At 57.4% G+C, this 26,462-nt stretch overlaps 6 protein-coding genes across 6 annotated transcripts; 3 read left to right on the top strand and 3 right to left on the bottom strand.

The window, feature by feature from the left end:
- Positions 1-1,919: 1,919 nt before the first annotated feature.
- On the top strand, positions 1,920-4,694 carry EX895_003374 (uncharacterized protein; the record flags this gene model as incomplete). Its single annotated transcript, XM_029883972.1, has 1 exon — positions 1,920-4,694. One exon carries the CDS (start codon positions 1,920-1,922, stop codon positions 4,692-4,694), a length of 2,775 nt encoding a protein of 924 aa, XP_029739778.1.
- Positions 4,695-14,616: 9,922 nt separating this feature from the next.
- On the top strand, positions 14,617-16,593 carry EX895_003373 (uncharacterized protein; the record flags this gene model as incomplete). Its single annotated transcript, XM_029883971.1, has 1 exon — positions 14,617-16,593. One exon carries the CDS (start codon positions 14,617-14,619, stop codon positions 16,591-16,593), a length of 1,977 nt encoding a protein of 658 aa, XP_029739777.1.
- A 2,307-nt stretch (positions 16,594-18,900) lies between these two features.
- EX895_003372 (uncharacterized protein) lies at positions 18,901-20,511 on the bottom strand (the record flags this gene model as incomplete). Its single annotated transcript, XM_029883970.1, has 1 exon — positions 18,901-20,511. One exon carries the CDS (start codon positions 20,509-20,511, stop codon positions 18,901-18,903), a length of 1,611 nt encoding a protein of 536 aa, XP_029739776.1.
- Positions 20,512-21,445: 934 nt separating this feature from the next.
- On the top strand, positions 21,446-22,960 carry EX895_003371 (uncharacterized protein; the record flags this gene model as incomplete). Its single annotated transcript, XM_029883969.1, has 1 exon — positions 21,446-22,960. One exon carries the CDS (start codon positions 21,446-21,448, stop codon positions 22,958-22,960), a length of 1,515 nt encoding a protein of 504 aa, XP_029739775.1.
- Positions 22,961-23,202: 242 nt separating this feature from the next.
- EX895_003370 (uncharacterized protein) lies at positions 23,203-23,961 on the bottom strand (the record flags this gene model as incomplete). The annotated part of the gene is made up of 1 exon (XM_029883968.1): positions 23,203-23,961. The coding sequence occupies one exon, from the start codon at positions 23,959-23,961 to the stop codon at positions 23,203-23,205; it is 759 nt and encodes a 252-aa protein (XP_029739774.1).
- Positions 23,962-24,659: 698 nt separating this feature from the next.
- Positions 24,660-25,661, bottom strand: EX895_003369 (uncharacterized protein; the record flags this gene model as incomplete). Its single annotated transcript, XM_029883967.1, has 1 exon — positions 24,660-25,661. One exon carries the CDS (start codon positions 25,659-25,661, stop codon positions 24,660-24,662), a length of 1,002 nt encoding a protein of 333 aa, XP_029739773.1.
- Between the last annotated feature and the right edge of the window lie 801 nt (positions 25,662-26,462).

Genomic DNA, 26,462 nt, shown 5'->3' with positions numbered 1-26,462 from the left:
CTACTCCACCAAATGCTTTTGGCCCCTGCCTACCGCGAGTGCATGCCATTCGACCACAAGCGAGCTGTAGGCAGAAGATCCCTCTGACGCAAACGAAAACAACTCGGACTCGAGACCTTGTGGTTCGCTCGCGCCTTCCGATTCTTGGGAAGGCACACGGCGACCAAACGTATCTTCAAGGGTGCTGCCGCACAGAAGGAGAATAATTTTGTTTCTTGTTTTGCTTTTAAATTTTGCTGGTCATGACCACGGAATGCCGGTGGACGAGCGAGCACCAAGAAAACTGAACGACCAATCGATGCGCAAGTGGAGTCCTCGTGATAAGCAGCGGAGAGCACCAAGCACCCGAACCAAGCACTGCCGCGCAAAGTCAACAGCACCGCCCGACTTGGCATTTCTGTGTGCGTATGCGGCCCGGTCTCGGTCTTTGGTCGTGTGAGCACCGTCGGGTCCGTGTGGGCCTTGGCATTTCCAGCATTCAGAAGCTAGCTCGACGCTGGGCCAGGTCTGGGCGTCGTGCGGAAACAGCCGAGCAGAACGAGATCTGATAAAAGACGCCTATCGAGTGTCTATCGAAACCGCTAACAGCTGTCGTGCGATAGTTGGGTTATGGTCCCAAAAAATCTCACGTTGTCCGCTTAGCAACGCTGAGTAATCAACCTGTACTCCGGATTGACATCAAACCGCAAAGACGCCTTGTTGCCCTCCTTGCGCTTAGACAGACGCTGACACGAGAGGCCGCAAGAGCGACAATCCGGAGCTTTTTTTCCCCTGCGTTCGACTCGAGCGCAGGCAACGTCCTGAAGAGCTGGCGCTAAGACTATTTACAACGAGGTCCGGGTCGAGGCCGTGTCGGATGTAGTGGTCACCCGACCGGTTCCACCTCGAAAGTGCTCAGCGAGGCTCATTCCCTTCTTCCAGTACCAACCAGGAGCTGGTGAGGTGCCACGCCTCGCCTGCTTGCCCATAAGCGTGTCGGAAGCAGAGCTCCCATAAGTCGAATTGAAAGTGCACTACAAATACCTTTTGAAATCAAGATCCAGCAGCGACTACAATACTTCCACTTCAACACTAGCCAATGTAAACTTTTTCTCGGCTCAATTCAATATTGTAGCTTCCGCCAGTATACAAAACTTCGGAAATCGATCACCTTCTGTGGAATACCACAGGCTCTCCAAGAAGAAAATGAAAAGCAGAAAGGGAAAAGACAGAGCTTGGCTCGGCCCCTCCCTGCTTTGTCTGTCCCTTTGTCTCTGGCTCTTTGGCGGAAACACTTGGGCTGGTCGTTCTTTTTCTCTTCCGACGCCGCATTTGAGCACGAAGTGGCGCATGAGTGAGTGAATCAAGCAGCGAATGAAGGACCATGCCGAGGGGCCTAGAAGCGCAAGGCTTTTTTCGTTGGTCGCTGCAGAGTGAAAGGGAAACATCGGAGCATGTTCTTTCTTCGCACAGGGGAGACACTGAGAGAGAGGAAGAAAGAGAGAGAGAGAGAGAGAGAAGTTGATTCGGAGGCGTCGCACAGACAAACGAGCGACACTCGACCAGTCCGGCCCTGGCAATTAAGTTAGTGAAGTCAGGATGAGAGAGAGAGCGCGGCCGACTGCGTGCCAGAGAGAGAGACTGTGTGTGTTGCTTTGTTCTTCCTGTTCCGCTGCTGCGCACGCTTCTTGCTTCGCTTCATCCATCCTTCTCTGTCTCGACTCGATCCGTGTCCTCTCTCTGCCTCTCTTCTCTGCCCGGCTCTCCTCGACAAAGTGCATACGGCTTTCTGATCGCTTGCTCGTCTCTTCGCACACCCGGTTGCCGTGCCATTCAACTCGTCGCTCGCCGAGAAGCACGCTCCAACTCTCCTAGGACCACCTCTCGTCCTTCCAGCTCCATATACAACCACATACACACACACACAATCACATAAAACAATGTCGACCACAGCCGCACGCAGAGGGTCCTTCCCTCGTCCCAAGGGCCGTTCGCAACAGGTGCAGGATGACACGGAGGAGGTACGCACGCTTCGTGCCAAATATTCGGAACAGCTCGACATGATTCGCGAGCTCTTTCCCACCTGGACCGACGAAGACCTCCTCTTCGCTCTCCAGGACTCGTTGGGTGACGTCGAGAACGCCGTCGTTCGCATCTCGGAAGGCCAGGTCGAACAGTTCTCGTCGGTCAAGTCAAAGAAGCAGGTCAAGAAGGAGTCCAGCTCGCACCACTCTGTTTCTGCCCCCTACATCTCTTCAGCCGCTCCGTCCGCTGCGCCTCCCGCCGCTCGCGGCAACCACGTTGGTGCGCCTGCCTCCCGCGGTCGTGGCGGTGCTTCTGTCCGAGGTGCTCGAGGCGGTCGAGGTGGCTTCCGTGGGGTCGGTGGACGTGGTGGTGGCATCGCTCCTCAGGCCAACGGCCACGACCTCAAGACACCCGAGACCCAAACTGTCGAGGCCACCACGGCCCAGGCATTCGCTCCCATCGCCACCCCGACGACGGGCACCAGCTGGGCCGCCGCTCTTGCCAGGTCCAACAAGGCTAAATCCGCCGCTGCCGCTGCTGCTGTTCCTGACCCTGCACCCGCCATCGCCCAAGAGATCACCGAGCCTGTAGTCGCACCTTCGCAGCCGGCTGCTTCTGCTTCTGCTGCTCCGGCTGCGCCTGCAGCTGCCGTGCCCGTGTCTACAGAGCCAGCCACCACCTCCGACGCTCTTCCTTCGTCCACCGAAACTTCGGCACCGGCTGTCAAGGTGCCTGCGCCTGCCAAAGCTACACCAAAGTCGGGCGGTATGAGCTGGGCTCAGATCGCACGCAAGTCTGAGGCTTCCAAGCCCGTTGCTCCACCCATCGCCGCTGCAGCTTCATCTGAAGACGCTTCTGTTGCGCCCGTATCCGACGCCGCCGCCCCCGTTGATGCTGTCGCTGCTCCTTCCACCAGCGAGGTTCAGCCCGACTCCACCGAGCAGGCTGCCGTTGAGCCTTCTATCAACGCTGCTCCTGCCACTGTTGACGCCACCAACGACAGCGCCGACGCTGCTCCACATGCCGAGCACGAGGTTGCTGCGCCTATCGAGGCTACCCCTGCCGCCGATAGCACCTCTGCTGCCACCGCAACCGACGCCGGTGCCGCTTCCGCTACCGCTCCACCCGGTCTCTCTAAGGCGGCTGCTCCTCGCGCTCCAGCTCAGCGATCGTCGCAGCGCGCTCGTCAGGATGCACCCGTCGTCATGGCCGGTGGCTCGTCGCAGCTCGACAAGCTTGGCGTTCAGTTCGGCTCTCTCAACTTCCTCGGCGGCGATGCTGACGAGGCACCCGAGGCTACCACCGACGCCTCGGCTGCTAACCACGATGAAGCTGAGGCTGCTGCCCCAGCTGCGCCTGTCGCTGCTGCCGTGTCGTCGCCCTCTGCCCATCGCCAAGACACCCAGCTCGGCGGCCAGGCTCACACTGATTCCTTCAGCCAGCAGCCTTCCGCCGCCGGCCAGTACAACGGCTTCAAGTCGGACTCGTTCGACAACTCGTACGGCTTCACAGGCCAGCAGCAGCAGCAGCAGCCGCAGCAGCAGGCAGCTCCTCAGCAACAGCCGCAGCAGGCCTCCCACGACCAGATTCACGGCTACAACGGATACAGCTCCATCGGTCAGAACCAGGCCGCCTCCCAGCCTCAGTCCCAGGCTCAACCTCAGCATGGCCTCCACGACTATTCGTCCATGTACGGCGGTCTCGACACCCAGCGCCTCGCACAGTTCTACGGCGCCTACGACCAGGGCTCCAACGCTTTCGGCCAGCGCTCCGACGACAAGGCGCAATCGCAGGCCTCGCAGCAGGGCCAGCAGCAGTCCGCTTCGCAGCAGGGCGCCGCCGACCACCAGAACCAGCAGCCCCACCAGCTCCAGGCCCACCAAGCCGGCCCCGGTCTCCACCAGCAGCAGGCTCCTCAGCAGCAGTTCCCCGGCATTATGCCTTACTACTACCCTCACTACTACATGCCCAACCAATTCCAGCACTACGGCCAGCCCGCTGCCGGCTATGGTCAGTACCCCGTCTACGGCCAGCCCGCTGCTCAGCCCCAGCACGCCTCGAAGCCCGGCACCCCCGCCAACATCGCTTCGCCCTACAGTCAGGGACCGCAGTCGGACGCCAACGCCTACGGTGCGCAGAGCCACTACGGCCAGACGCCCAGCTCTGGCGGTCTTTCGTCGTACGACCAGGGCTTTGGTCGCGGTGTGCCCGGTCTTGGTGGAGTTTCTGACTACTCAAAGATCTACGGTAACGCCATCCCCGGTCTGGGCGGATTCCTCGGCAGCGGTGCCGGTGGTGCGCCTCCTTCGCAGACCGCCGCCACGAGCAACGCTGCCTCGGGCAACAACGGCACCCCTCACCTTGGCTCACAGCAGAAGGCGGGTGCTTCGTCCGGCAACACGCTCGACAGCTACCGCCAGTTTGATGCCAACGCCTCCAAGGGCTCGGCACAGTCGACGTCGGCGTCGAGCCAGGTGGGTCGTGGCCAGGCTCAGACGCAGAGCGGACCGCAGCAGCAGCAGCAGGGCCAGGGCCACCAGCAGCAGCAGGCGTCTCAGCAGGCTCAGCAGCAGCAACAGCAGCAGCAACAGCAGCAGCAGTACTACCAGCAGTACGGCGCTTACGGACACCAGGCCAGCAGCAACGCCTACTCCAACTACCCCTACGCTCGTCAATACTGGGGTCAGTAGTTCATACTTGTACCCCTTTCTGCGTGAACGTTCTCCGCGCAGAAAACAAAACACCACTCGCGCAACACCTGCAATTTCAGCGCTTTCAGTTTGCTGACGATCTAACGAGCTTCGGTCAGAGACTGGCATCTGTCTCTGCAAATGTGTGTGTCTCGCCAGGAACTGGATTGAATGTTGAGTTGGAGCTGCAACGTTGAGCCGGTCAGCATCGCGGCTTGAACCATATTGGCCTGAGCAAGCTGATCTAGGCTGTGCCTAGAGTGAACCCAATCGGGTGCAGAGAGAGGGAGAGACTGACAACGAGGCGGGAGATCGCGATACGGTTTTGGCGAGCTAGATCGGGAGCTCAAAGAGGAGAGCGAGGTAGTTGCACCGAACGCTCTACGGGGATCACTTGCGGGGGAGATGGCCATGTGAGAGACTTTGCCGCCTAGCGACAGATGCGGTTGGCAAGAACTGTACATCGTGTGCGCTGTGCATCCTGTATTGACTTTTCCCCGCTCTAGTTTCTGAGGACGCTAGGATAGCGCAACCTTGTACTAAATGCACTTTCCGCGCCTTTTTTTCGGGTGGCACCCTCGTCACCACCGAAAGATTTTTCATCATCGAGATGTGGTTTCGGCGTCTATATTGCTGGCACGGCCACCCAATCTTGGGTCGGTACCCAGCCTCGGAAAGCACGAGCATGTTCAGAGGAGGGGCAATTTGTTTCACGTAGCCACCAGCCGAGACGTCTCCTTCTCAGAGGCGAGCAGAGTAAAATTAGTATGAGAGCGGCGATAACCTGCAAGGTTGTGGATAGTGTTCGTAGGAACGCGCCATCATTCGCGATCACGAATACACAAGCCCCTGCTCTATCATCGGGTCGACTTTAGTTCAGGAGACCGAACCAAGTAGAATGACACATCCAGACCCCGGTGCCTCGCCTCGCATATTCCGTTGCTTTTGCCGTTGATCATGCTGCTTACACTTGACGGCAAACGTTTTACCCGCCGCACGCCCTTTAGCACCTTGCGGTGGCGATAAGACGCCATTTCTGCTCCACAGCGCTTCACAGCGTGGACGAAATGATGATTTGGAGGCTTTTGATGTTCGCCCGTCGAGAATGCTAGCCTCACTCAGATGCCTGTTCCGAGGCAGATTCTCGATCCGACCTCAAAGCCGGAGGAGCTGTCGAGCTCGTCCACAGACCCGAGCCAGTGGGCTCTGCGCGTTGAATAGTACCGTGGCTACCACACCTGTAGCACGGCCAACAAGACAATCGCGTCCATCATCAGCTCTCAACGACGGCAGCGCTACCACTCCATCTCGTACGTGTGGCGAACGCGGTGGGCAATCAGATTCCTGCCTGATAAGGCGCCGCCCACGCTAACTGACGTTGCTGATTCACGAACCGGGTGAGACAATCCGAGAGGTTCACATGCGTGTCGCCCTGCGGGTTTTGTTTCACGCCTTATCTGTGACGTCTCTCTTTGCAGGCTGGTCCTGATGCGCAGAGTCAGCGGCTATTGCTTTGATGGCTATCGCACTGGTAGAATTCAATAACGATGTTCAGGTCAGCTGCAGCACGCCCAATCCGACTGCAACGACCCGATTGCGTTCCAGACCGCGTTGTCGATGATTAGAGTCGGTGTTGGTGTGTTGGTCTTTGCGACTCGTGCGGCGCGCGGGGCGAAACTCCGACTTTTCAAGCCCAGCATCGCCGACGCCCGATTCGGCCACAGACAGTCCGACAACTCGGTAACATGCTCCAAAAAAACCCTCGCTTGGACGACTCGAGATGATGGCGAGCAGAAAAGGATTCTTGGAACTTTTCATGCCGTGCAACAACGCGCAGCATCAGCTACTGGTGTCCTCTGTTCTTTCCTTGGGCTGAAGCTCTCGAGCTATGGACCGGACTCCGGGAAAAGGAACCTTGCACGCAGAACGACAGCGCACGTCGAAGGAGCTGCCAGAAGACAAGGGACCCCAACACGTGGAAAAGAAAGATGATACGAACAATAGACCTTGTTGCAGTTACTTGCATTGGCTCGTAAAAGGGTAAGAGTGCATGCAGGAGAAGCGAAAAGGAGAGTGAGGATGAGGGTGAGGAGTGAAGTTGTCATGCGCGAAGTGTCTTCAGGGATCGCATGATGCAGCGGCAAAAGCGTACCTGTGACCACAGGCACTCATCTAGAAACACGAAATCAGCAACCAGGCGGGAGTTCTCTTCACGCCCACTCTGAAACAAAAGGGCAGAGGGGAAGGCGATGGACGAGCGCGACAGAACGTGCGGTCACGTTTCGAGGCCAAGAGTAAGAGAAAGTCCCAAAGTCGACTAACTTAGCGCACTTCGTACTGAGAGATACGGCCGCGTCTGAAGCTAGAACCAAGACAATGGATTCTGACAGCTTCCAGGGGGTGGTGGGTTACGGGATCTGTCAGGTGGCGGTCGCGGGCGTGTCGATCCCAGGCTGGCAGACGGGAAAGACGGTTGCAGCTCCGCTGATGACAGCCCGCCCGCAGATGGAAGCTCCCCCGCTGGGATGTCAAGATTAGGCTTGGCGTCTTGACAAGATCGCTAATGCGCGCTTCGATCGCGACCAACCGCTTCTTTCATACGTATTGTACCATTGTTCTCCTGTGTTGGGTGGCGAGTGGCAAAAAAAGTATTACCAAACGTTGTTCTCGCCTACTTGTCTGCATCTTGATTGCCTCGGCTCCTTGTTTCGGCAGCGGCTACAACCCTAGAGCTTCGAGGAGGTGGGTCATGGCAGGGGGTTCTGGTCTGTGGCGGATTTTCTTTTCAATATACTGTATAGTATTTGCCACAGGCCAAAAAGAAAAAGAAAAAGAAAAGAAAAAAAATCGATCTCGCATGCAACGACGCACTCCAAGCATAGCCGACTCGAGATAACGTGGGAGCAGATCGCCTGCTTGCGCCTTTGTCCGCGCTCGAAATTAGTCGAAGGCCAGACGTGGGGAGGCAAGCGCGTCTGCGAACCGCCTAAGCGCCGCCTCGTTCGCTCTCTCTTGGTCCAAATCTTGTTCTTGTTCTCCAAGGGACACTAGTCTTGACGCGCGCTTGCCCTCCAAATTCGGAGGCGGGGCAGGGAACACAGAGAACCAACCCCTGGCTCATCGAAGGACCTCTCCCTCGCGCACACGTGTCGCATTTCAACGCGCGCGCGCACGCTTGCGACGACGAGCGCAGGTGTCCCAGTGTTGAAGTGTTGGTCTCTCTCTTCCTCTCACTTTCCCGAGCTGCCCGCTGCACATCGCCCTGCCGTGCGTTGACAACCACCTCAACGCCCTCCAGCACGACGCCACCCCTTGAAGACCTCTGCCCCTTCGCCGGTGGACTTTGAGTCACACGGACTGTGCGGGCCACGGGCTGATGGCCGAGAATTGATTGCTGAGTGCTGAGTGCCGATCGCTTGTCAATGGGTTGCTTGGAGCATGGACAAGTGCAACTGCAAGAGATCGCCAAACTTTAATACTGGCATGAGAGCCCGGAGGATCTGCAGCAAGCAAACTATCGCCCGGCAGTAGCACCCGTCGCACCGCATGCAAGCGCGGCTCGTACACTCTGCACAGAGAGAGCTGAGTGGCAAAATGCGACAGCTGTACTCTGTGTGCGTGCGTGCGTCTGCATGCATGAGATGGTATACAGACGACGACCCGGAAACTCGTGAGCAGCGGCTCTGCCGACGACCTTTTTTAGGGCAAGGGTAAGGAGAAGAGACCAGTAGCAGCATTCCTCGGGAGGCCAGCAAGCCAGGTCAGGCAAGTCGTGGGAAAAGCTGCTCCTCGCTTCGCAAGCGAACCAGACAGACAGACGCAGACACACAGACAGGAACGCGGCGGCTTGAAAATTTAATGATTATAAAATGTAACTTGCCTCCAGGAAAAACGAAAACCAAATAATTATGCCAGAAAAGGAAAATAGAGAAAATGGGCAGGGACAAGGAAGAGCCCGCTTCTGCAGACCAGTACTGTACAGTACAGTATGGAAAAAAAAAAGAGAAAAAAAAACGAAGATGGGGGTCCAGCCTTTGGTGTTCCTCCTGTCCTGCGTCTCGACCTTGAAAGAGAGCCAAGACGTTCTCGCTACACCAAGTACGTGGGAGCGGTGGCAAACGCTGCACCAAGCAAACGCGGGAAACCAGTTCGCAGCTGAAGCCCCCAGCTGGGGGAGAACGCCGCTCCTACCTGCCCACAGTGAGGGCAATTGCCCTAGCTGCCGTTGGCGTGTATGAGTAAGCCTGTCGAGTGAGACAGAGCGGAAGTACCTCGATTGCGTTCTTTTCTCGGACTCCAGCCACGTCGGAACAATGTCGTGATGGTTTTCTCAACTCGCCTTCTCGGTCGCACGCGGCGGAAACTTGGCCGTGTCGGAGTTCGATCACATGGATCACTTTTTGCGATGGGAGCCGCGCTCTACCTCTGCCCTGTGTCGATCAGCCTTTCAACTTGCTCTGCGTTCCTAGCAAGGAACTGGTTGAGCGGGTGCCAGAGCAAGCACTGGCGTGGTCGTCAGCACGCGGTCTACGATGGGCCAAGCGGTAGATGCGTTGATCTCTCTTTCCACAACCCTGGTCAAGCGAGCAAGTACTCCCGCCCGCTCGCTTAGGCTGAGTGTGGCGGGTGGCGACGACATGTGGTCCGGATCGGAGCGTGTGGTAGCGTGGGAGCGTGGGATCTTGTTACACCACCCGCGCGCTCTTCCGTCCTACGTACACTCTCTCACTTGGACCCTCGGCCTTTGTCTTGGGTCGTCGATACAAACGCCCAAATGCTTTCAACCTTGCGGAAGTCTCGACAGACGGGCCAAATCCTCGTTGCTGACTGGACAGTGTCCTCTTTCCAGAAGAACAAAAAAATGAGGTCAGTGGACAAGAGCCGACACTCGGCTGAAACCTGTCAGCCCTGTCGGAGCAACCAAGTGAGATCCGGTTCGTCGATCTCTTCCACCTGTCAAAACAGTTATACTTCCCCGCGAACCAGTACAGTTGAACGATTGGTCTGCAGCAGTCAGATTGATTTGTGGCGGAAGATCGGACACCCCTTGCAGCGTGACACCAAGCAGAAAGGCAGAAAGGCAGAACGGCAGAAAGGCAGAAAGGCGGAAGCTGTCGTCCGACCTCCGATAATTAACAAAGCGCTTTGTTCTTTCTGGTGCAGCAAAGAGAGACAAGACATGGGGAAAGGCACGTTTCCTTTTTTTTTCTCACGCCACGCCAAAGTTTGAGAGTGGAGAAATCTTCTCATATGCGCCCAAGCACAGATTCACTGAACCTTATCTTGACCTGAGCTGTCACTGTCCAGATAAACTTTCACAAGGCTCGCCCGCTGTCACTCTGTCCTAAGAGGGGGGGAAATAGAGGGGAAAGGTCCTTTCCATTGTCAATTCCGGCAAATCTCCTCCGCTCCCGCTCCTCACGCCAAAGACACCGCTGCGCAGTCCTTGGCTCGCTCCCGTAACTGGTAAGGGAGTGGAATTTTCTCTAACGCACATGCTGTCATGCTCGGAGTGAGACCCGCGTGCACGAGCAAGCGCACATTGCCCGTAGTTTGTGTTGGTACGGCCAAACGACCCGAAGATGGAGAAGGAAAGGGGGTAGTGGCCAGGTCGGGCGGAAAGGAACCAGGCCTGGTCGATTGCGAAGCGGGTAAACGCAGGCACCGCTCCACCTTGGCTGCAAAGTGCAGCGGGTCCTGTTGTCCCTTTACCGCACTTTTCCGCGCATGAAAGGCAGCACGTACTGTTAGCTGCAGCAGCGCGACTTGGCTTTCGACTTCTGGTCGTGACACATCCCACGCGATGGCTACCACAGGCAAGCGAGCCTCGGAGCAAGTCCGAGCTCCAAAGGCTCTCGCTTCCAACGCGTCATTTGACGTGATCCAAGACGCCGAGAGGCAAGGCAGGGCTGGGCGATGCGAGATTCACGTTGGTCTTGCTTCCCATGCTAGCGAGACGCATCTGGTCCTGGACAGAACCAAACTTCGGATCCCTTAATGCCGCTACGGATATCTGGAGGCGAGCGCGATTCCGCTGGGTAGGCATTTAGCTCGGTGGTTTCCCCCGAGTGACGCAACAGCATTCACATCCGACATGCGCGTCGCTTGGCTGTAAGCGACATTTACCCTCTTATATTGTGTCTCGCCGACGCTCGGAACCTGAGCTGTGCTCTTTCTCCGTTGGAGCCTTCTGAGATCGAAGTTGTCACCTTATAGAATTCGAGAGGTGCGGCGGCACCGAGCAAGGTAGGCCAGTCTCGGGCTGCCTCCCGCGCTTCGGTCTCGCACACTTGGGGTAGTTCCGGTCGTCCCGACAAATCGAGCGACGATATTCCAAGTCCACCGAGTGCATCCTTGATACTACTGTGGTGGCACCAGCCAATGTACGCTCGAAGACTAGGGAGCTCCTAGAACATGCAGGAAGAGGCGGCGGCAGAGGGGAGGGTGGACTGTCTGTATACGAGAAAGCCGGGAAAACAAAAAGGATTAATCCGCACCCGAAAAAAGGAACGCAAAATCGAACCATGAAAAAGGACGACTCACCATTGTGACTGAAACAATGTAGCTGTCACTCGCCAGCCGCCAAGCCGAACATGTCTCAGTGTGCGAAAGCTGGCACGTGCGCATTTCGCCGATACGGTTGCCAGTTTCGAGCCTCGGACCATCACCAGCCATCCACGGCGCCATGACGACGACCATGACGACGACCAAGACTTGACCGGTTGACAGCTGCCACGATCTACACCGGCACCATAGAAGTTGGCCGGTGCAGGAACGGACTGGCACCGATAGAAGCAGTGCCAGGACGAGGTTGTTCTTTGGCTCAAGGGTTGGAAACGGCGGTAGTTCCGATCTTCGCCCGCATTCTTGAACAGCGCTGTATCCGAGCCAACAGAAGCGCAGCGCGACCGTACCAGTTAGATACACTATATTGCGAGCGAGCGAACTAGCAAGAGAGATGAAGGCGTGCGAACGCTGATCCGGGAAGTGACCGATTAGTCCGCCGCGTGGTCGTCCTTCCTCGTCTCGTCTCGTTGCGTTGGAACCCCGCCGAGAAACGGTTGCCCGACCTTGCTGTTCTTTAAGGGGGGTTTTCTTTTTCTTTAATATACAGTACTGTATGTATTTCACAATTGCGAATGAAATTCGGGAAAAAGAATTGCGTGCAGAGGTGGTGCATTTGCGATGAGAAGCCAGCCACCACAAGGTTGGGCCTTTGTTATCCAAACTGAACCATCTCGCTGTCCCTTGCTTTGACGCTGCATCCGAGATGGTTTGATCCAAACAAGTGGGACCTGAGTCAAATCACTGCAGGAAACCTTTGAGAGCTTGAGCCAAATTCGACCTCGATGGCTCTTGCATGCATCTAGCTGGCTCTTCGGGCGGAGTTCAAGGGCGGGCGCTCTCTCACTGGGAGGAGCATTCTCGCACCAACACTCACGGCGAGAGCTGACGGCCTTCTCTCCGCAGCGGTACAGTAGAGAGAGGGAGAGAGGGAGAGAAGGAGAGAAGGAGAGAAGGAGAGAAGGAGAGAGAGGGAGAAACGCCGACGATTGTGCAAAGCTGGCCAAAGCTGCTAAGGTTGCTAAGGCACGAAACATTCCGCAGCTCGCATTGGGTGGAGCTAGTCGAGAATAGATCTGGCGGCTTTTGGGTGTTCGGCCGCCTCCTGCAGTGACTAGCTCGCGAGGCGGATCTGCATTCCTTGTGCATCAGCTGATTCGCCGTGCGGTGCAACGAATTACTGTACTGTAGTCGAGTCAATCTAATTAATGTTTAGTGGGCAGATTGCATGCTTTTGCCGAATTTACAGTTTGCACTACCATGCTCTTTGCTGGCTGCTCCTCACTACGAGACATGACACCATTGAATCGGATCTGACAGCAGGACGGTACGCAGGTGGCCCAAGGCGGCGGCGGCTGGATTGTGTATGGAGCCCCTTGCTTTTCGCGCCTCTCTATTCTCCGCTAGCCTTGGCGGTTTGCTTCCGCCCTTTTCGAACTTTCCTTTTTGGCGAATGCCGTCAACGGGGCGGAAGAGGAACCAAAAAAAGCAAGCCTCGCTTTCGTTGCCAGCTCATCTCAGTAACGCGCCCACATTTCAAGCCCAGCCGCCCGCCACAGAGCGCGCGCGAGAGTCAAACGATGCCAGAGCCTACTGTCCAGGGACTCGGTTGTCAAGAAATGTGTGTGTAGTCGAGGTCGGGGCTGCACTGCAACCTGCCGTTTGGTTGTGTCGTCTCTACGCCCGTCCATGCCAATTTCTCACTAACCCCGGATCCTAAATACCGAGGCTGGGGGCTGGCTGCTGTCTGGCAGGCTAAATGGCAACAAGATAGCTGGCGGGCTAGGGCGATGCAATGCGGTGCGATGCGGTGCGAGCCTTTCAAGGTTTCGTTCGCACCCACGACCTGCAGCTACTTTGGCATGCCCGCCTTCCTCTTTTGGGACGTTCGATTGATCTGCTGCTGTTGTACCCCATGTTAGCCGAGTTCCCTCGCAAAGAAAGGGCCAAAATGAAAAAGAAAGAGAAAAAACGAAAATAAAATGAAAGAATGAACAGATAAATAAATAATTAATTCAGATTGAAAGATCTCTAAGCGCTCCGGTCACTTTAAGCGCTTCATGCCTCTCTTGTATTTTTTTTTCCGCCTTCGTTTTGGGTTCCAAGCGCGAGATGCACTATCGCAGCACGCTACCATGCAGTTTCGACCAGATCCACAGACAGCCTTTTTGCCGCCCTGCAGTCAGATGGGTAGACAGACATGTCTTGCTCGCTGTCCCCACCGCGACGATCAGTACTGTACTGTGCTACTGCTCCTCATCGTTTTCCACGGTTGCTGCCGGGTTGCTCTTTTCCCATCCTCCTGGCCCCTGTATCTTGAACCGAGATGATAGTGTTCGTGCAAACGCATGGCTGCAGTCGCCACCCAACTCCCGTCCACCCATATCCAGACCCGTTTCTCTCTTGAGTATGTGCTTCAGCTTCCCGCTCCGCCAGATGCAGTTCCCGCTGTTTCGCAGCCTCTCTTCCCACCCTCCTCGCCCCACCCTTCCAGCCGCTAGATAGATGCATCTTGCGATCATCAGACCCACATCTGGCTGTCTCTGATGTGCGTTTCGTTTCGTGCTTGGTCGGTGGGTGGCGGTGAGCAGACGTCCACTTGTGCCTGAAGTGCGTCTGCTCCGGTCCCTCCGTTCCTTGTACAGCTGTCCAAAAAAGAGGCCGGCACGGCAGCGAATCTGCTCTTGTATCTGTTCCGATGCCCACATTCGCTTGCCTTCCTGGCTTCCTGAGTGTGTGGTCGAATGCCGTGCACCCGTCAATGTCACTCTCCAGCACGTTGCGTTCCTCTCATTGCGGTTATGGTTCAGCAGTTCGTTCGCCTACTGTCTCCGCTATTCCGCTCAACCAGCGCGTTTCCTGCCCAGTAGACGCCGCTTCCACAGCTAATGCGCAATACGGTAGACCCTGGTGACAAGGTCGTGCCCCAAGCCGTGTGCAAAGCCTCCGGGCCTCCCAGCCACCCACTGCTCGAGGATCCTCTGCTCGCTGGAAGCATACAAAACCAACCTGCCTTTTACCCTCTGCACTCCTTGACATCCTTTCCCCCCCTCCTACCTTTGCTCGAAATCATTCCCGTACCCCTTCCCTTTTCCCTGGCCTTGTGCTCACGCCCGCCCATCACGCATCCATCGTCGTTCCTCCTCATTTCGCTCTTCCAAAACGCACCACTTCGTGCTCAACTCAACTCAGCACGGCCATCTCTCGCCCACTCTGTAATCGCATCCAACGTAATCATCACCAGCAACGCGTTCCTGCCCATCCATCATCTCGCATCTTCTGCTAGGCTTTCGTCTCTCCTACCGTACTTGCTCCAGATAATCCTTGCTCCTTGCTTCATTCTTTCTTAATTGACATCATGTACGGTTCACTCGCCACAGCTGATCAGCTCTCAGCCAACGTGCAAAACCCTGGCCACAACTCTCTTGGCCTCCTTGGCAGCCTCTCTCCCGAGGACCACTCCGTCGATTCGATCGCCATGTCGCACTCGCACTCCATGCCAGCTTTTCATGTGACTGGCATGCCGCAGCCGTATGGCGCCAGACGGGGCTCGGTCAGCTCGGCAGCCTCGTCGTCGTGTCTCAGTCTGGAGCACGCTTCAGATCACTCGGCGGCCTATGGATCTTACTCGCCTCGCTCCTTCACCCCGAGCGAGTCACCCATGAACCTGCCTGGCTCGCTCACCTCGCTGTCCGGTCTCGCTCTTGGCACGCCCGAGACGCACGGCCATGCCGACCTGCCTGCGTCGTACTCGGACCAGGCAGCCTTCCAACCTGAGCAGCACAACGCCCTGCTCGCTCTCTCGCACGGCCAAGACGAGTTCAGCCTGGACATGCCTCCGCCGTCGACGTTCAGGCGCCGAACTGCTCACTCGTTCGACGTCTCGATGCTCTCCACTCAGCATGCCCAGCCCAACCTGTTAGGTCACTCTCAAAGGATAAACGAGTCGGACGGCTCGCAAGAGACCACGCCCATGCCCACCTCGACAGGCATGTTCTCGGGACAGTCGGTGACCAACCTCAGTGAGGGCTTCCGCGCTGCCCAGCTGCCCGTGACGCCACAGCATTCCATGGCCGGCCGTGCCTCGTTCGGTACCGCTCCCTGTGTGTTCACACCCGGTCAATCCTACTCGCCCGGCTCGACACCCGACCACTCGATCCGAGGTGATCTCTCCAACCCCAGCTCGCCCTTCTACCCACCTTCCGCTGTGGCGCTTCGAAGGCTGACCAGCGCCGACCACGTTCACAGCGACTTGTATGCGCCTCACGAGATGGGCACCCCGAGCAAGAATACCCCGCCACTGCTCAGCCTCTCGGACATCAACGGTCTGCACAAGAACGAGCCCAGCTTCCAGCCCAACCTCGCGTTCCGTGACCACTTCCAGAGCCCATCCACCTTCCAGCCTCACCGATCCAGCCTGCCCGACATGTCATCTGCTGGCATGAGCGCATCGGCCATGTCCAGGGTCGCGTCGGCGCCCACGTCGAGTCCCATGCCTCAGCTCACTCGCTCGTCGGCATCATCCGAGGCTTCCTCGTTCGCCTCGTTCCCATCCACGCCTTCGTCGTCGATCGCCTCGGCGGTCGAGGGCCGTAGGGCAAGCTACATGTACCCCACCACTCCGACCAACGACTTGATGTCGCCCGGCTTTGATCCTTACTACAGCGCTCCTCAGATGTCGGGTCACCGCAGCAACAGCATGATTTCGCTTGGCTCGCCCATCAACGACGGTAGCTTCAGCTCAATGCTCGATGGCCGAAGCCGCAGTGTGTCTGGCTCGGTGACACGCACTACGCCGCGAGGACGGGTTCGCAATGCTGGTCCTCCTCCTTTGATTGTCAGCTCGGCGGATAAGCTGCATGTCTGCCATTGCGGTAAGAGGTTCAAGAGGATGGAGCATCTCAAGCGACACAACCGCACGCACACGCAGGAGCGTCCACACAAGTGCCCTGTCGAGACGTGCGGCAAGTTCTTTGGTCGTTCCGACAACCTCGCCCAGCACCTCAAGACGCACTTCCGCCCCGCTGGGTTGGTGGGCCGCTCGTCGGAGCTGCTCTCGCTCACTGCGGGGTCGGACAAGTACAACAACAACGAGCCTCGTCACGATCCGTACGCTGCTGCCGCTGCAGCCGCAGCGGCGGCAGCCCAGGCGGCCGTGTCGGTCAGCGGCAAGCGCGGCTCGATCAGCCAGGCTTGTCTTGGCGGGCCGATCGCGCTGAGCAAGCCTATGCCTGCTCGCCAGGTGCTGGCACCGGCGGGTGGACTCAGTGCCAACTCGTCGCCCACCATGCCCGAGTCCAACGAGGGCCTCCAGCTCTCTGCTCATTTCACCTGACGATTCGCCTTCACCGTCACTCTCTGTACTTGTTCTGTACTGTACTTGCTGCTTTCGCGTTGATGCTTTTGGTCACCGCCGCCACCGCCGTAATTGTGCTAGTCGCTTGGTCTACCTATGCCCACCCGCCTCCTGTCCAGTGTCTCTCTCCTTGTCGCCATCACGCAGTATCGCATGTATCTCTCTCTCGCTCTGCTCCACCCGTCTCCCACGTCGCAAAACGTCCCCCGCTCGCTCGTATCTGTTCTCGGTAATGGAATTGCTGCTTTAGTCTAGTCTTACAAAAAACCACGTGTGCTGCGCCAATGCTGTTGCTGCCAGGGGTGAGGGCGCGCCAAGATAAGGACCAACCCATGTGTGTTGCAGGGAGCGAGCGAGCGCACCTTGCTGCGTATGTGTATGCGTAAGCGTCTTGGGTCTACCATATGGACGACAGGCAGGGCGGAGATTCAAGTCGAAGAGCATGCTGCAGCCTAATGCATGCCGAGATTGTTTAAATGACAGCGCTAAAACTGATTTTGTTGGGGCGATGTCGTTTTCAGCTAACCCAAGGTGCGGGGGGGAACGGCGCATCGGTCGTGCTCACGCCTGCGCCAAGCGTGGTCTAATGAGCGGGATGAGACATTCGTCATACCCAGTCGGTTGGGACGCGGAGCACGAAACCAAAAAAAACCCCATCTGAAGCTAGCGTGTCCGCAGCCATCACTGACGTTTTTGACAGCTAACCCAGACAAAAGGGCAACCACGGAGGTCGTCGGGTTTCGGTGGTTTTGGTTGGCGGTTCGGCATCAGGTGCTCCGTTCCTCGTTACTGCCCGCAGATATTGGGCCTCTTGGGGAGACAGCAACATCTTCCCTTACGCCAGGGGATCCCACATTAGCTGCGGAGCCAACTGAGGCGAGATGGATCTAAACCTTATGCACAGCATCTGTGTTCGATCGAGGCAACTCTGGCGACTAAGTTCCTGGTTCCATCTGGTCGGGGGTTTCACCTTGGTGCATGTTCTACGCGACGGACTGTGAAACGGCATGAGAAGAAAGGAAACCTTGCGACCCATTCCATCGGTACGCCGCAGAACCGCTCGCTGTCAACGTCCACGTTCTCGGTCGTGCAGCGACCAAACACGTCCCTGCGAGCGCTGATCCCCACCCCCTGATCTCCACCCGCATGCTTGGTCTATCGGTGGATGCTTTCATGCAGGTTCCAATCTTCATGCACACGTCCCCACGAACATGGTTACGACGTGGAGCGACGATGGTGTGTTTCAGTGCGGATGGTCGGAAGATGCAGAGGGAGTGAGTGACACACGTCTGTCTGCAGTTGAGAACCTGGCCGTGATCCCAAATTTGCCTTCCATCGCCCACTCCTCGAACCCAATTCCTCGGGTCTGACCGCACGCATCGTCCTGGCTATTTGGTTCATACCCCGGAAACTGCCTGACCATGACCGCGCAGCTTGCGCCCTCTGGCACAGTCTATCTTGTCTTGGCGTCTTCGAAACACGGATTCTGGATTGCGGCTACATCCATCTCGTTCGGGTTTTGCGGAGTCTCCTGCTCCGTCGTTGATGCGCATCGGAGAAGGCCGCAATGGAGGACGCGAGCGGTATATTCCGAGGATGAGTACCGCGCCGGCTGTCAACCACACACTGTAGACTCGTAAATCGAGACTTCTGAGCCTGAGACGACTTCTGAGCCTGATTCTTCTTCTTGTTGAGATCAGAATAGTACAAGCGTTCCTGGGCCCCAGCTTCTGCCAAGAACGGTCTGTGGGGCAGGGCCAGTTCAGCCTTGCTCATGTTTGCGACAACTTTGTAAGCTCAAGCCTGAGCAAGTCCCCTGCTTGTCAAGGTGATGGCCTTCTTGTAGCCTCGGGCCTCTTTGCTGACCTTCTGTCCTGCCGGGATGCGGGCCAACTTTGCGACGCACGCGGGTTCTCTATCGCTGTGATCCAAGACCATGTCGTGAGGCGACTGCCGTGCTCTCAAGATTCAAGTACCAAGCTTATGTCGAGAACGAGTTGCGAAGGCCACAGCCTACGAAGACAAAGACTTGGCTGTGACCGCGAGCGCATCGGCTCAGCACGCCAGCATCTTTCAATGATCGATCGGTTCCTGTCGGAAGCTCATCTCCCTGCAACGGCCTCTCTCTCTGCCGATTCGATCTATACAAGGAGGTCTTGCTTAGCAGCGCTCCGCTTTCAAGGCCTCATGGCACTCCGGGAGTTGCAGGCCCTTGTGGACTGACTGCGGCCCATTTCTAGCAATTGCAAGTCTGCAGTACGTATCTACATGGCGACCGTCTGGAGCTCAGAAGTTCTCGCGATGCTTCGAGTTCTCTGGCACCCAAACAGAAGCCGAGCGAGGATGGCAGTGGATCTCGACCCAGCCGTCGTCGTTGACCTTGGACTCGCCCTGGAACCAGCCAATGACATCGACAAAGTTCTGGCCAACATACTGCTTTCCGACCTCGACCCACTTGGAGCCTTGGCCGGAGCCGTTGCAGATGATGGTGGCTGACGCATCGTAGCCCGAGGCGTCGTCGGCCTTGGTGCCGGTGCGGACCCAGGCGATGCAGTTGGCATGGTCCCAGTAGTCCCTCTGTTCACCATAGGCGTAGTACTTGCGCGCCTTGAGGAACTTGTCGAGGTCGGCCATGGGCTCGGCCTTGCCCTCGCCGTTTTCGATGCCGGTGGGGTTGCAGCCGTCGAGGTCGCCGAGGAAGATGCACGGGTATCCGTCGACGCGCATGAGGATGAGGGCGTAGGCGAGCGGCTTGAATTGGGCGGGCACCGTGGATTCCAGCGCCTGGCCCTTCTGCGTGTCGTGGTTCTCGACCAGCGTGACCGCATCGATGGGTCGCGCCTGGACGATGGTGCCGTCAAAGATCTTGCGAAGGTCGTAGTTCTCGGCAGCGTCTCCAGCTTCCTTGAAGTTGTAGTGAAGCGGAGCGTCAAAGAGCGAGAACTGCTCGTCGCCAAAGTCGGTGAGGTACTTGAGGCACGAGTCCAGGCTATCCTTCCAGAACTCGCCGACGCTGAAGGCGATGGGACCCTCGGACTCGTCGGCGGGCTCGACACCTCGTTCCTCGCGAAGCTTGCGCGCCTCTTGGCGGATGTGCTTGACAAAGTCGTGGATGAACTGACGAGAAATGTGCTTGACCGCGTCGAAGCGGAAACCGGCAATAGGAAAGTTCCTCATCATCCAGGCTCCCCAGTTGAGCACATCGTTGCGCACATCGGGATGCTCGTGGTCGCAATCGGCACCCATGAGCATGGCATAGTTGCCGTTCTCCTTGTCGACGTCCGTGGCCCAGTGCTTGCCCTCTCCTTCGATCCGGAAGATGGCGTCGGTCTCGGTCTTCTGGTCCCAATCAACGCCGGCAAAGTGTTCGAACCCCCACTTGAAGCTCGAGTACTTGTCGCCTCGGCCAGGGAAGGTGAACTTGGTCCAGCCTTGAATGTCGTAAGGTTCCGAGACCACCTTGTTGCGGTCGTTCTGGTCGACCATGCGAACCTTGAAGGTCTGCAGCTCGTCGGCGCCCATGCGATGGTTCAGGACAGCATCGACGTAGATCGAGATGCCGTTCTTGCGCAGCTCCTGCATAGCAGCTTCGAGCTGCTCGCGCGTACCGTACTTGGTCCTGTGCGGAGGCTGGACGCCTGCCTTTTCATCCCTGGGGTGCGCGAACTCGCCCAAGTCCCACGTGTCGTAGATGTCGTAGCCCGTGCTGGAAGCTGAGGCAGCCTTGGTGGGCGGCGGGATCCAGACGGCCGTGATGCCCAGGTCGGCGAAGCGCTTGGCATTGTCACCGAGCCACTGCCAGTGCTTGCCCTCGCCCTGGGTGTACCATTCGAACGCCTGCAGGATCGAGTAGTTGTGCTCGTGCTTGTCCGAGTGCTTGTTGGCAGAAGAAGCCATCTTTAGGTGTGATCACTGCCGCAGCGACAGGTGGTGGAGACGGAGAGGGGTTGGGTAGGAAGGATAGGTAGGGTTCGGTTGCAAGCGAACTCGAACTCGAGCGACGCCGTCTCTTATGCGAACAACGAGGGGTAGCAGCCGATGTTGGCGTTGATCTTAGCGAGCTGTCAGTCGCAAGGCTCGCTCGCTCGCACGGACAACAACAGACTCCATAACGCCATGTGTGCCAACGTGGCCTTCCGAACGTGATGTTACTGTACTGTACTGTACTGTACTGTACTGTACTGTTAGTACAGCCATCTGTCGCATTACGCTCGCCTGCCTTATCGCTCGCATCGGTTTCAACTCCGCCCCTTCCCCAGGCTCCAGCCCAGTTGAGCGCGATTCTTTTCGCGTTCGGCTGTCGAGTGACGTTGGTGGTGCAGCACTACCTTGAAATATGCACCGATGGTTCTCGTACGGCTCGACTGCTCCTGTCAAACATCGCCCGGCATGCAATCGTCAAACAATGATTGATCTTGCGGTGTCCCAAAGCGCCGTTGACTTACGAGTACACACCGGATACCGCGCGAACGTTCCCAAATGCCTTCATGATCTTGTACGCTGACGCCGGCCTGCCTTGTAGAGACGAACGTCGGATGCTGGTGGCTCATGGCAAGGCTTGTTCATGGACCAAGTCTCGATCGTTGATGCCATCCCACCGGACCGTCGGCGATCTTGCCTGTGTACGCGCGGAATGAAGTGGACACGAATCGAGGTCGGTTTTCCCCAAGCATCACCTGATTCCAACGTCCTCATGCCACGCTGATCTGCAGCACTTCGCGTGGCCGATCACCCTGGTTGCAGGCTATAAGAGCGCTCCTGGAGGGCAAACGACACCGCCCCTCGCTGAACAAGTTCCCACGTAGCGCTTGTTCTCCGCGGCCGTACCGATATGTCCAAGGCGATTCGACCGCACTGCGTCGCAGCAGTCGGCCTGCTCCTCCTTCTCGTCGGCCTAGTGTCAGCTCCATTCTCACCCGCACTGGACAACTTCGACTGGCCTGACGGTGTTGAAGAGATCCTTCTATCCAGATACCCGATCCCTCCTACCCACCGCTACACCGAAGAGCAGGCCGACGGCTTTCTCGCCAACGCTATGCTCCACTACACACGCCTCGCTGAGCGACGTACTCGAGAAAATCTCCGCGAGGAAAACATCAAGACACGAAACATTGTCTCCGCCGTCTTCCTGCCCCGCCACCGGCTTGTAACCGACGGCCTTGAGCGCAAGTTGATCCATCGCACCAGCTCTCCGTCTTGGTTCTCCTTGCCTCTGCTCGTCGACGGCACGTTCGATGCCGGAGGCCTGGGCTACCTGTACGAGCGGCTGCCCAACGGAGGGCTCGCGCGCTCGCTCGATCTGATCCGATTCGACAGATTCAAGCCACGCCGACTGGACGGGTTCTGGCTCCCGACCGCGATCATACGGCCGACGTACGGGAATTCGATAGAGAGAGGAGCTCTGCGGTTCACGGTCGTCCACCAGTTCGCGACCTCGTTGGGGCTGTATGTGGACAGCCATCTGGCCAACCCCGACAGCGCACCGATCGTGTTCGACCAAGCTTTGCGGGCGAAGCAAGACATCTGGCTGCGAAAAGTCAGCCCGAATGACCGCCGGCTGATCACGAAAATATGGCACAAGGCCGTCGACTCGCCCTTGGTCCTCGACTCACCCTTCTTCAGTCGTGAGGAGAGAGCCGACTGGACATGGAGGCGACTCAACCACGCTCGGGCTTCGACCAGTGCACACGGATCGCCTGGTCAGCAGGGTTCGGAAAGCGACCAACATGTCGACGCAAGCACGTTCAGTGATGACGACGAGGACGCTGGTATTCTCCAGGGAGTCCTGATCAGCGGCAACGAAGATCCGAGCAGTCTGTACATGGTCCCTGGTCCGGCCCATGAGTTTGCGCGCGCTGCTCCACACGGTGCTGCGATCACACCTAACGAAAGGCAGCCTTTGCCTCTTGACGCGACCCAGAACGAAGCTCCCACGACCCTTAACGAAAGACGGCTGTGGTCTCAGCATTCGGCTGGGTATGGGCCCCGAATCAACTACGAGCCCAGCGCTCATTATGAGCCCGGTACTCGTTACGAACGATGGCGTAGCGCTGAGAACGTCGGAAATACAGCTCTGGGAGCCGGGGTTTCGGGCGCAACACGTCTCCCCGCTGAAGAAGCAGGATTGGTCGAGCATGACTTCATGAATCAGCATCTTGGCTTCGTGTCGAACGTACCCATTCGCCCTCGACCGCTCTATCCATGGGAGAATCGACCGATGCAATCCCCTCAGCAGCCTCAGCCAAATCAGGCTCCGTCTTATCTACACTCGCTCCATCACGACTCCAACGTCGACCTGGACCTGTCTCTGACACCTTCGCATCGCGGTGTTCAACGCCATACCTAGTCTGTGATCTCGCGCAAGATGGAGTCGAGCTTCCTAGCACGCCTTGCACACGATACTTTGTAGACCCGTCTCGAGCAGCTCAGCAGGGCTGCTGTTTGCGCTCATACTTGGCAAACAGCTTACGCAACGCACAGCCTCATGGTCGTCGTGAATTCTTTCTGAACCGTCGTTTCAAGACAATACCAATGAGATGAAGCTATGAACTGAGACACCACTTCAGCGCTATAGCACCGCACCGGAGCTCAGCTCTGTCCTTCTCCCTGCCGCGAGGTGTAGTGGGGCATGAGGGGAGAGTCGACGGATATCGCGTCCGGGCCGACCGGCTGCCACGCCCTGGGGATGCGGTAGGCCGGGAGCTGAGCGAGCTTCTCTCCGGCAAAGACGCCCGTGTTGACCGCGCCCACAAGGTGCAAGATCATCCCCTGCGAGTTAGGCGGCTGGACGCGCTTCCACACATACACGTGGTTGCGTCTTCGTCCCGTGAGCCCCATGCGCCCGACGCGGTTTGCTTCCAGTTCCGCTTCCGTCGGCACGGTCTTTGCCCGCACAACATAGACGCCATTCGGGTGCTCGCGGAGCAGCGAGTTCGTAGCTCCGAGCGCTTCGTCGACAAGATTCCACGTGAGCTGGGCGCCAGCCCCGGCGTAAGGGTGCAGGGTAGATTTTGTGCGGATGCCGTTTTGCATCTTGTACGCCTCGCCGATGGGCGCCAGGATGTGCATCCTTTCTTGCGGTGTGAGCGCGGGGTGTGCCATCGTGTGTGGAATGTTTGTGCCCGGTGGGGTTGGGTTGGCTGAGGCATGCTGCTCTGCTGTTGAGAGGCCAGATTCAGCTCCGGGCGGCTGATGCGTGGTAGCGAAGTAGGAAGAGATGTCGATGTCCTCGCCTCGCTCCGCCAGACCGTGCAGGGCTTCCCAGAAGTTGTCTGCGCGCGGCGCCGAGAATCTGACCCGCGTCAGGAAGAGCAGCAGCAGAGGAAGCAGCTGGAAGAGGCGCAGCATTGTGCCTCGATTCGCAGACGTTCGCCACAAGGCCACACTGTTTGTCGCTGCTGGACACGTACGCGCGGCTCTCCTTTCTGCAGACTGTGCCGAGCACGAAGAAGAGTGGTTAGCGCTTAATCCTATAATAGCTGCGATCTTCTTCGACGGGTTGTTCGCCTTGAGCTAGAATGCTCACTCGCAGGACGTTTGCAGTGGCACAGCTACCTGTGACCCTGAAGAGAGAAGTCAAGGCGTTTGGCAGCGAGCAATTTATTGCTGCGTCTAGCTACTCTGCGAAAAAGTTGTTTGGGAAGAAAAGTGTGGGTGGCAAACTACGTATGATTGTCCAAGTTTGTTACAACAGCAAGCCCACCTGCAGGCGTGCATCGCTGGTGGTGACAGGAGGATTTGTGACTGTAGAGACAACTGCTTACCTCCAGTGGGGCTGCGAAACGAAGTACCCACACCCGTCCACACTTTCCCCTCTTCCAGGACATTAACTGTCGGCGAGACTTTGCAGACATGAAAGCCTTACGGCCTTGAGAGCGCTAGAAGACTCAGAGAAAATCGTACACTATGCGACTTGATCTGTAGCAACAGGTAGCAGGAAGCTTCGGGTTCAAGATCGAAGCATGACTTTGATCAGAGAAATCACACCTTGACGATTGGCGAGAAAGCGATGTATTGAGAGCAGTGAGTCTTCCTCTGCCCTCCCCCTACGATTGCCTCACAACGCCTCTACTGCTAGAGACCAGATCGTTCTCATTGACAAACGAGTCGTCCCGAACGTCGCTGATCATACTCCGAGTCGAGCGGAACACGCCAAACGCCTGGGTCTCTGCGTTGGCCTCATGGGCCAGCTGGAGCATGCCGACAAACTGGAATCTGGTCCTTGCTTCGGGAGATGCCGGAAGTCTCTCGTACCGATACACAAAGAGCTGCTTCCTGGAATTGCCCTCCAGCACCATCCCTCCCTCGCCTCGCCACGGTGGCAGCGCGCGGCCTCGCGCCTGGAACAGGAAGCCCGGCGCAAACTCGCGGAAGAAGGTCTGCGAACGACTGAACTCTTGCAGCAGCCTCTCGGGTAGTTTGAAGTCGGTCAGAGGCTGCAGAATGGTGTCAGCCTGGGAGGCAGGAGGTAGCCGTGCTACGGCTTGCCGAAGGATGTGTTCCCTCTGCGGAATTGTTAGTGGGGCGGCGATGAGGCTGGCTGTGGATGGCACGGAGGGGGCGTCGCGAGCAGGTGGATGCGCGGCTTCGTTGGAGCCCGGTGAAAGTTGCTGCTTCCGTGGCCGCCTGCTTGAGGGTTCCAGAGCTGCTTGGGAGCCTGCCCACCGCTCGGTGTCTGCGAACCTTGAACTGCCAGTCGGTCCTCGGTCTCCGCTTTCGACGACGTAAAAGGTACGCGCATCGCCAAGGTAGTCCTGACGTGGCTTGTGAGCCTCAGACGGAACAGGTGCCAATGAAACGTCCGTGGATGAGCCCGAAGAGCTGGCAGCAATGCTCTGCCAATGAAAGTTGTCTGGATGGGCCGGATGGCCTGGTGCAATATGCGGTGGTAGCCCCGCAGCTCCATTCGCTTCCTGTACGCTTTGCCAATATTCGCCTTCCAAGAACGCTCTAGCCTCTTCTTCGGAGAGGTGGACAAGATCCTGCCAGGAACCCTGATGGCTCAAGCCGATTAGCGCAGCCAACATGATCAAGTGCAAGAGCCTCATGGTGATCCAGAGTCCGTCCGTGAATGTGATAGATCTGCAAACAAACGAACGAGTCAAGCCCCCACTTTATATACACCATTCAGAGGAGCGATCTCACTGCCAGCGCAGAACAGAAGTGTTTTTAAGCACACCGTTGTCTAAGACTTGGTGCCATTGAAACAAGTGCAGGCATCGCATAGCCAAATACGTACGCCCGCCCTCGTTGCTGCAGACACGCTGACGAACCCACCAGCACACAAACATGTGTGGGCGCTCTCAATACGTGCACCACACGTCTCACACGAGTTCCTACTGTGCCGCTAGTCTTACCGAGTCGGGACCCTGCGAAAGTAGATCCATGTGTTGTTGAGTGGGAGAGCAGTGGGGACAGAGCTGCTGATGCATGTACTTATTACGTCTCAGTCTCGTCAGCGTGGGCCTCTTCCAGCCAGATCACCCGTCAGCATTCAGACCATCGCTGACATGATCACTGTATGCCAGCTAAGGACTACTTATATATACATAATTATTTATGTTGAAGCAAGAGCTGAGACTGTGACACCGGATACGGCACATGGGAAGCGCGATTAGTTAGAACGACAAGAGACGCAGACGTCGAAAGAAACGTATGGGGCAAGCACTTTTGCTACAATAAAGCTTTGCGCAAAGCTCTTCGCCCGTTGCAGGCTGCCAGCTCCTCGGCATCCATCCGCATGCATTTCCATCTGGTCAGCCGCAAGGTCTCGCTGCAGTAGACCTGCCTTGCCACCAAGACCAGCGCAATCCGACCACCACTGCCAATAAAGGAGCCTGCAACCTCGG

This window comes from Sporisorium graminicola, chromosome SGRAM_20 (genome assembly GCF_005498985.1).
Source record: "Sporisorium graminicola strain CBS 10092 chromosome SGRAM_20, whole genome shotgun sequence".
NCBI lineage: Eukaryota > Fungi > Basidiomycota > Ustilaginomycetes > Ustilaginales > Ustilaginaceae > Sporisorium > Sporisorium graminicola.
The sequence above is the reverse complement of the archived record's forward strand: the minus strand, read 5'-3'. Positions and strand labels throughout refer to the sequence as shown.